At 40.7% G+C, this 10,735-nt stretch overlaps 1 protein-coding gene across 1 annotated transcript; it reads left to right on the plus strand.

Annotated features, from left to right (window-relative positions):
* Positions 1-4,922: 4,922 nt before the first annotated feature.
* LOC5521069 (type-2 angiotensin II receptor) lies at positions 4,923-6,735 on the plus strand. Its single transcript, XM_001640732.3, has one exon. The coding sequence runs from the start codon at positions 5,199-5,201 to the stop codon at positions 6,303-6,305; it is 1,107 nt and encodes a 368-aa protein (XP_001640782.2). The 5' UTR covers positions 4,923-5,198; the 3' UTR covers positions 6,306-6,735.
* The last annotated feature ends 4,000 nt before the right edge of the window (positions 6,736-10,735 follow it).

Here is a 10,735-nt window from a genome sequence, read left to right on the forward strand (position 1 = left end):
GTCAACTGGCCCCAATTCCGGACACAAACTGCAGGAACGATTTTCGTAACTTCTCGCATATATTTCCAATGCTTATAAAATTAAAATAAGAATTTATATTATTTAGCAAAACCAACTTTTATTATTTTGATTTACGAAAAGTATTTTAGAATTTGTTTACTTGATAATTGCGCGCGCTCTGAATAAACAATTCATCATCCGTTTGAATCCGTAGACTTTCGTCGAAAAATTATCATGAAATTTGGCACATAACAATAATCTTATTAATTGCCGTAGCCGACGGCTTTGTATTAATATCTGTCAAACGTAGCGGCGTTTGTACTTAACTTACTTCTGAATGGGTTCCCCTCAAAAAATAGCTCTAAAAAGTCATATTAAAAATAATTATTGTAACTTGATGATAAAAGCATCGAGAAAGAAGCAATAGTATATCCCGGAAGTGCTTTAATACGGTAATTTATAGTTTTGGCTGTCTACATAGCCATTTAAATGTGTTTAGAAAGTTTGACGAGCTGAATATTTTTAAATGCTGCTAATTATGTTGCGATTTTTTGCAACCGTTATCTCAATCTATGATTGCATGAATTGACACAACGTTTATATGTACCTAAATCCCTTTAAAATGTAGTTTAAATGCTAATTCCCATTATCTTTTCAAACATATTTCCAATAAGCACTGTGTCCAGGGCCGGGTCTAGCTTTTCGCTGAATGGGGGGGGGGGGGGGGGGTTGGCTCAGTGACAAAGGGGGGAGGGGGTAATTTTTTGGGTTACATGTGGCTTTCTGGCATCCCAAAGGGGGAACTTAAACCCCCTAAACCCTCTCGATCTAGGATCCGCTACTGGTGTCCGTGTTTAGGCACACTTCGTGAACAAGCACTGTAAATTTTCAAAACGCTTTCATTCTTCTAAATTGTTAGCGAGATAAAAGAACTTTTATTATTTTGTAAAAGTATTTTACAGTGCTTCATTCCTACCAAAAAAGTTTGTATTTTTCTTAACTCTAATTTACCAGAAGGACTGGTTTATGTCAAGCGTTAAATTCACTGCACCGTTAATTTTAAAACTACGCGAACAAAAGTTTGACTAGCTTCAAATACTTGAATTTTCCCGCTGGTTATAATGCCAACCAGGGGCTCATAAGTAGGGGCAATCATCTGTTTTATATAAGTGTCACGGCGTTTCCGAGGATCAGGCTATTTTTAGACGCGCGCGCACGAACGGGCCAATCATTTACGTTGACGTTGGTCGCGCGCGAGTGACGTGAGGCTGCACGCGCAAATTGCAGTTAGGAAGAATATATTTTTATCTATCATCCGTCGGTTTTGTTTGCTCACCAAAAGAATTGCAAGCTAGAATTCAAAGTCATAGGTAGGGTTGGATTCATATTAAAGAAGAAAGCAACAAAAAGTCAAGGTACCGAAGAGAGAACATAGCTTTTTGTCTGAGACTGCGCGTGCAGTTGGGCTCAGCCAAAACGTCAACTCAAAGGTTGAATCTGATTGGCTCATCCGCGCGTCTAAAAATAGCCTGATCCTAGGAAACGCCGTGACACCTATATATTACCAGAATGTGGGGAAGTTGATTGCCCCTACTTATGAGCCCCTGTGCCAACTACGTAATTCCTACAGCACACGTGATCATGAGAGTTTGTTACTAATTAGGTCACGTAAGATTTTTTAAATTCGCTTTCGTATATTTTGAGAGTTTGTTACTAATGAGGTCACGTAAGATTTTTTAAATTCGCTTTCGTATATTTTGAGAGTTTGTTACTAATGAGGTCACGTAAGATTTTTTAAATTCGCTTTCTTATATTTTGAGAGTTTGTTACTAATTAGGTCACGTAAGATTTTTTAAATTCGCTTTCGTATATTTTGAGAGTTTGTTACTAATTAGGTCACGTAAGATTTTTATAATTCGCTTTCGTATATTTTGAGAGTTTGTTACTAATTAGGTCACGTAAGATTTTTTTAATTCGCTTTCGTATATTTTAAACAGGCTTTCGATGCAAACTGTCTGGAATTGGGTACTGTCCGTAATTGGGGCAACTCACTTGATTGTTATTTGACTCACAATTTTTATCAAAACAAACACACATTTGCGAACTACCTGCTGTTAAAATAACCGATCCCGGGCTTCCCAGAGAAACGAAATGACCCAAAACTCGGGGGTAGATTGAATTTGTGTATCTTCCGCCATTCAGAAAGTATTAATGTACTGATATTTTTTGCAAACCGTTCTAAAATCATTATCGTAATTTGAAAATAATTTGAAAATTTTTGCGTTTCTGAAGTTTTTTATGCAATTGTAAAATTATTTTCACAATTCTAAATTATTGATCCCAAATAACCAAATTTTCAAGTTAAGCGTTCCCGATTGTCCAACTGTCCCGACTAGGGAGCGTTCATTAAATAAACCGAGAGGGAAGGGAAGATATTGAGAGGGAGCTCCGAAAAAAGAGGTCAGTACGCAGCTCTTACAAGCTGCAATTTGATTGGGCAAATGAACAATATCCGCACCTCGACACAAAGAACGTGAAGAATAGAGACAAGGGAACTCCTTTGTAGAACAAAGTAGGAGACAAAGCAGCTGCTTACTTACTCAAAAAAAGAGGTCCTCTTAGGGGGGGCTCTGAGCAGTACTATTATATTTTACTGATATGATCTAGTTGGTAGCACAGATAATTTAATACTTTTGTCTTTATAAACCATAATATAGATAATATAGCTTTATATTATTTATATAGCTAGATAATATAAACCATAATATAGCTTTCAGTATATAACAGCGAGATTTACCGATACAGTTTATTATCAGTTAACAGAAAGAAACGGAAATGAACTTCTAATGGTTGAGCATGCAAATCCGCAAAATGATATACATACAATGTTTTATACGTTGGAGATCATCCCTTTTTATACAGAAAAATACTCTTAACAAAAACGAATATATACAAATGTATACTCCTTCACAGGCGTCCGAGGGGCGGACCATGTGACTTTTGAGGGGGGGGGGGGGGGGGATGTTTTGAAAAAAAATCCTGCAAGCAACTGATTGAAAAAGAAAATCCGTGCAACCCAACCCTGCACCTTTGTACACGATTTTACATGCAAAACAAATAAAATTATGATAATATAAATTGGCCAAAACCAAAAGTTGTGAATAAGAGATGTCGACTCTGAAATAATGATGAAGTTGACTAGATCATCAACTTGGATAAAGAGGGCAACTTCGCAGTATTCATTTTCCAGACATTTTTGTTTATAGAGGTCGTAAGGGGGGGGGGGGGTTCTTAAAATGTTTGGGTTCTGAAAGGGGGAGTGCACCGAAAAAAATGTTTACAATGAATAAGGATTTTTAATAAGCAATTAGAAACATTGCCCAGTCATAATATTGCCGTATGCATCAGTTAGTATCGAATCTCAAATGTAAAAAGGAACCCAAACACGCTAGATAAAATAAAATAAATTCGCAGATAAAATCAAACGGATCTTGATAGGTTGCAACGATAACACTCATTGGAAAAGAAGAACTAAAATTGGCAGACAAACCTGGACGACGTTCTCTTTGGATACATCTTTTAGGGCCATATTGGGAAACTTTTTTACTCTTCTCAGCCTCGATCGGTGGAATAAAAAACCTAGTCTATCGAGAAATTTACGGGAAATTATTCATGCCTAAAATGAAAAATTCATAACCACTGCTGGCTGGTAAGAAAGGAATGGGGCCCTCCCGGGAAAAGGAACAGATAATTTTTCCCCAGCAATATTTTAAATGGATATTTTCGGCATCAGAATATATTCAAACGAAGAAATATGCCATTTTAGCGTGTTTCAGTAAGGGGGGCTCGTTGTATGCACTTGCAGACCCCTCATATAGAAATAACAAGAAATTACCACTGCAATCAAATAACACATGCACATGCTCCACAAAGGAAACTCTTTTTTACCCACACAGACACCAGAACCTTGTCTCGAATTACTGTTTCTTTCTTTATTAAAATCTTTTATTTTTCCGCGCACTGTCACTGATCACTTACAGGTGTATTCTTCGAATTAACAAAAGTGTAATATAAAGAAAAGCTTCTATTCTTATTCGTCTTAGCTGCTAAGCATCTTGTTCACCCATCATGTATTCTATTTTTCGGTCTGCGTTTCCCGAGGGGTCAATTATCGCCACTCGTAGGGATATCGTAGAATGCAAGGCGCGTAATAAGATCGGGGAGGATGTACTTTGCAGACATGTTAAAGCACTTGACTTAAGAGCTTACCCAACTGTTATCTCTGTGCGTTTCCCGTTCGGAAATCGCGGCGTCAAAAACACTCAGGATGTTTTTCACAAATAGAACAGGGTCTGTTATTGAAAATCATTTCCTTTTATATCTCTGTCACCCATTATTTTCTACATTGTTTCATGAATGTATATCAATTCTGATTAATTAAATGACGTATTATGAGTGAGAAAGTAATTGGATTGGAAGGGGATTCATAGTGCAGCGATGGTCAGGTGATTATCACGTGAGTAGGTCAGCAGGAGACACCCCGAACGATCAGCCCATGATGCACTACAAACCAAAAACCTTGCAGACGTTTATTTAACTCAAAGCCGAAGTAAAGGCCCCCTAGTTGTTTTTATCATGTCGGAGTCGTGGTCATCTCATTAAATGATATGCCACTCTGCATCAACTGAAGGATTTGTGAATAATAAATCGCGAGGGTGTGAATCCTTTCCAAGGGGTATATCGGAAGGAGTTATCAGATAATGCTCCAGGGTATTCTAGAACACTCTGCACAGCACATGGATGCCAAAGGAGCCCGGATTACCAATTATTCCAAGGTCAATTTGATTGGCAAATGTGGGATGCTAGTTCGTTTCTGCGAGCGATAAAAGGATATGATTCGTGGAGATTTTCTGCTTTAGACCGGTAAGAATGTTTGGAAATAACAAGAGAAGGTTTGGGTGGTTTAAAACAAGTAGGACTCGCTTCACAGGGGAACAAGAGAATTAGGCGCCGCTCGTATCATTCGTCTAGCATACACAATGAGTTACATTAGTAAACAAATGTAAATCAAAGTCAAAACAAGGACATTGCTGCTGTCAAAACGCCCAACCCAAAACAAGGTGAAAGTCTATCACTTAGCCAGTTGTGCAGCTATCACCAACGAAGTTAGCTTGTCTAAAAGTCGATTTGTAAAAGATATGGGGAGCCTTATGCTTGAAGACAACTCTAATTTTTCTTCGAACCCAACGATGGCAACTCTAGAAGCATGCGAAGTCCTCTTCACGGATACGAGTACTATAGCAAAGACCATAGCTTATTTGCTAATGTTCTTGTTTTCATTAACTGGGAACGTATTCGTTATCTTGAATGTACGCTGCACAAAAAATTACTCTACAAGCACTACGTCAGTTCTTATCATGAACATGGCCGTGTCGGATCTTCTGATTGTGGTCCTTGCGATGCCAAGAGAGTTGTTCGAGATCGTTGCGCGCACCGAGTCATGGCGCGTTCCCGGAGTCCCTGGACTAGTCCTCTGCAAAACTCTGTTCTTTTTGACGGACATCTCCCCCCTCGTATCCGTGCTCTCGCTGTGTTTTATCGCTATCGAGCGCTTCGCAATAGTTATGTACCCGCTGACCTGGATCGTGGCTTCAAGGCGCTCATACCACAGGGTGGCCATCGCCACATCTTGGATCGTACCGGCGATATTTCTCTGGTACTACTTTGAAGTGTTTAAACTCGTGCACACAGGCACAGAGGCGTACTGTGGCGTGGCATGGGAACCGACGTTTGACCCTCAGATTTCACTCAAGGTGTTTGGCTCGCTTGCGGTCAGCCTCTTCTACATCGTACCCTTTCTGTTGATCTCATCGCTGTACATTGGCATTATCCGTCAGCTTAGAAAACCACCATTCAACACCAGCAACTACTCAGACGCCCACCAGCATCGCATAAACATCAGCAAGCTTGCTGTCAGCGTCGTGTTGGCTTTTGCGCTGTGCTTCACTCCTTTCTACGTCGGCATCTTCATGATTATCACTGACGTACGCTCCACCCTCACGTGCAGGTTTCAAATCTTCTGGCTCGTCGCGCGCACCATGGGGTACACTAATACTGCCTTCAATCCGTGGATCTACTTCCTTTTCGTTAGCAGCACCGCGCAAAACCGTCAGCGCACCATGGAACTGATAGAAAGAGGAAGGCGCTTCATATCTACCTACTCGGTATTGATGCGAAATCCCGCAGCCAGACGGAATAACCGAGTAGGCGCGGCTGAAGAGAGAGGGGTAGACAGCACGGTGTAGCGGTTTGGGAGAGACTCTTTCAAGGTGAAAGTATGTGGCCTACTTAACTGAAAAATGCCATGTGAATAGCCCCTTTTCATTTTAATTCTTGCATTTTTGTTTCGATACATATTGTTATTAATTGGAGCCTTTATTAGCGTTTTATATCCAAGAACACATGTAATTCTTATACTAAAAACATTAATGAGAGTTGAACATGTAACAGACTAATTAAAACGTGTCACACGCCTATCATTTCCCGCTTAAATTTTTCCCGCTCAAAATCTGACCCGCGCGATGACACAAAAAAATGCGTTTAGCGCTTGCGTATTGATCGGTGGCTGTTATGTCGGTTCAGGTCATTTAGTTTTTTGTTGTTATATTAAAAGTTAAATAGATTATTGTAAATAATTAAAGAGAATTAAGAAATAAAAATTGTACAAAAACGGTGCTTGTTTCGCAAAACTGCTTCTTTTGATGAATACTATGCGATAAATAAAAAATATAGAAAGACTTCCCGCCATCCTCTCTATCTTCCAATCTTTCCCTATCTATTCTAGGATGCCTTGTTTGCGTAGGCTAAAAAAACCTGGGTCTTGCACGCGTTGGGAACGAGAAAAAACGAGATGACTTTGTTTCTCTGGACGCCAACAAAATAAAAAAAAACGCCTTTATAGAACATTTTTAAAATCCTTGCTATTCTGAATTTCCTCGCATCGGCGGCCGACTATTCCTATAGTTGTCAAACGCCCGTATAAATATCTCGATTTCCCCGTTTCTGCAGATGCCTTGTATGTCTGAAAGTGCTCGAAAATTCGGTGAGTGGCCCTAATGATTATGTCAGACTTTGCTGTAAAGCAGCATGGACACACACAAAGAAGTTACAAGCGAAGTTATGTACTTAACCTTCAGAGTCATGTCATCACATGCCATCCTGGGCCTACATTTTGCTTTGCCCACCCATCGTTATCTGTCAAACCTCTTTCTTACAGATTCCTCTTCATGCCTCAAGTATTCAAACCGCGTAAAGAATTGGGAATTGTGTCATGGAATAAATTGTGTCTCAGGAAATATCTGCCATCAAAAACATGCAGCTCACATACTTAACGTGCTAACTCTAAACATTTTGATCTGTTCACGTGAACAGGTGAAAAGGTCTAGATCCGCGTCGGGACATTCGTTTGATTTTTCCAACAGGAAGAGTTACCACACATACATAATGAATCTGTGAAAATACATATGAGGTCACAGCTTTTTAGAAATTTTTCGAACAGCGTGATATCTATTACCCCTACCTATTCCTGAAAACATCCCAAGGGATCAAAGATACAGCCAAGATAATGCTATCTCTATAGGGAACCTCAAAACAACAAGCATTCGACAGGTTATTTTACTGTCGAATCTGTTGTAACGCGACCCGCGTTTTCAAAACACGATTTGTTTTTGTTTTCTATTCCGTCATTCTGAGCCAATTAGAGCCTCGCTTTGTGCACTTTCTTTGGCTATCTATAAAGCCAGACAACTGCACTAGGCGAGTGATGGCAAGAATCTGCTTGGCTTAGAATAATTTGACTGGCGGAACAGAAAATCACAAAAGACAAAAAGAAATCGATGTTTTGAAAATGCGGCGTCGCGATACAACGGATTCGACAGTGAAGGTGATCCTCCATTTTTTTTCTCACAGTGGAAGAATCCTCGACGCCTAGATCCCTTCGCCTCTATTACTTTAAAACGCATGTCAATGGGGAGTGACCTCCTCGCGGGCTCCCTGTGGCCAGCTATCAATCGCATAGCCGCAGGACCCCCGATGTCTGTGATGAAGGAGGCTGGATAGGGAGGATGGTAACGGAAACTGGTCCATTCCTTTCGATAAATCATTTACACGCCCCGAAAGAAGAACAATTTTGCTTGAGACACGGTTTATTCGACAGTTTAGGGGATTAGGAAGTTCGAGATTAGTTGACACACGGGCTATAGGATAATTTTACTCAGAAATGATGTCTAATGTCTTGTTAGTGTTGAATAAAGCACGTATTCCTACCTAAACTGGCTGTATTCCCTACGCGTTACCCCGTACCACTTTCGAACGACACTTTCAAACGCTGGGGATAGAGTTACTCATTTACCTGTAGCCCCTGTTTGACAACAAATTCTGACTATTATCGATTAACATTATAAAAAGGGGCGTGACGCAAAAGGGGCGTGACCCTTCGGCAGGACGAACATTGGTCAACGATTTCATAGTGTACACAGACAACGGAAAACATTCAATACCGACAACAAAGCTCTATTCAGATTCGCTTGCCCTTTCTCAACAAATAGAATACTCTGAACTCACTAGGAAGACAATTAACGGGTCATTTGAATAAATTGAAAACTGTAAATTGAAAGTCCATCCAAGACCTGTCCCGACTTTTGGGCATATAGCCACTAGCCTCATCCCTTTGCTTCTCGGCGGGCCTATCATGCTCTACATGGCTATGACGTCACTGGCCCTTGTGAGTGCGCGCAAAGCATCATGGAGCTGACAGCAAGGGAGTAGCCTGGGGATGAGGCTATATAGCCACTGCGTTTGTAAAATTCGTGTCACGACTACGTTGAATTTCCTTTTTTGTGCAAACATCACAAAATATGCAATGGGGCATGCATCCTCCATCTATTGGAGCCCTATTTGTAGATGGCGAAAGTCAATAAACATTACCGCGTTATCTGTCCTACTATCGGTCGCACCCCTTGCCTCGCGCCGTTGTGGCGTGTACATGCTATTTAATATTTGTGTTTATGTCTTGCGAAGTGATTTATCACACCTTCCTCTTATGTTTTGGCGGCAACTCAAGTCTGTCAAACATAGAAGCACAAAACAAGTGAGAATCGGTCAAACACTAGCGCAATACAAGTGAGAATCGGTCAAACACTATCGCAATACAATCGAGAATCGGTCAAACAATAGCGCAACACAAGTGAGACTCGGTCAAATAACACTATCGCAACACAAGTGAGAATCGGTCAAACACTATCGCAGTACAAGTGAGAATCGGTCAAACACTATCGCAATATAAGTGAGAATCGGTCAAATACTAGCGCAACACAAGTAAGAATCGGTCAAATACTAGCGCAAAACAAGCGAGAATCGGTCAAATACTAGTGCAACACAAGCGAGAATCGGTCAAATACTAGTGCAACACAAGCGAGAATCGGTCAAATACTAGTGCAACACAAGCGAGAATCGGTCAAATACTAGCGCAAAACAAGCGAGAATCGGTCAAATACTAGTGCAACACAAGCGAGAATCGGTCAAATACTAGCGCAAAACAAGCGAGAATCGGTCAAATACTAGCGCAACACAAGCAAGAATCGGTCAAATACTAGCGCAAAACAAGCGAGAATCGGTCAAATACTAGCGCAACACAAGCGAGAATCGGTCAAATACTAGCGCAACACAAGCGAGAATCGGTCAAATACTAGCGCAAAACAAGCGAGAATCGTTCAAATACTAGCGCAACACAAGCGAGAATCGGTCAAATACTAGCGCAACACAAGCGAGAATCGGTCAAATACTAGCGCAAAACAAGCGAGAATCGTTCAAATACTAGCGCAACACAAGCGAGAATCGGTCAAATACTAGCACAACACAAGCGTACGACAATCAAGCATCTGCATTCTGTTGCACTTGCGCTTCCAGTAAAAATTTGAAAATTACGTTTCGGAGCTCGCCAAACCTTTATCAAATTGCTCGCTCTTCGCAGATGACAAAAAGTCAAAATACTGGTACTCAAGCAAAAAAAAAAAATCCCCCCCCGCGAGGTAATGAGTGCATTAGTACATTTTAGCCGAGATTTGCTTTTGAATTTGTTCTAGAGATTTGGGAGTGATTTTACATGGGGAAGGGAGGGGAGGGGGGGGGGGGGGGGGTGAGAGGGAGGGAGGGTATTGAATCTCGATCGGTTAGTTAAATGTCGTTTTTTATGTTCTAAAAAAGTACATTTTGGGTAGGCTAAGGTTATGCTGACTTTTGGGTAATAAAAATTTGCATACTGTCTTTATTGATATCATGTGTCGCATAATACAAAGCTCTCTTACTATAACGTTACAAATTTATGCTAACGTAATGACAGCGTCTCCTAACAATCCCTTCAGTGTTTTTTATACACTAACCTGTAGGCTTTGATATAGTTTTTCGACACAAAAACCCAAAACACGTAGTTCGCGTATCACGGCAGCCATCTTGGATAATGCGCTCCGCAGGGGGAGGAGGAGGGAAAAATGAGCAATCCCCCCCCCTCCACCCTGCACAGTGGTGTGATAGGTAGGCTATATATACATATATGGACAAGTAACCATAAAACAGATAATGATAATAGAATGATAATAGGAATCCTTTCACACCCACTCGAGAGAGTCCGTAGACGATGACTTCGCTCTCCCTCTTCCCCTAAATCTCTGCCTTTAGT

The sequence above is a fragment of the Nematostella vectensis genome, chromosome 6 (genome assembly GCF_932526225.1).
Source record: "Nematostella vectensis chromosome 6, jaNemVect1.1, whole genome shotgun sequence".
NCBI classification, from domain to species: Eukaryota; Metazoa; Cnidaria; class Anthozoa; order Actiniaria; family Edwardsiidae; genus Nematostella; species Nematostella vectensis.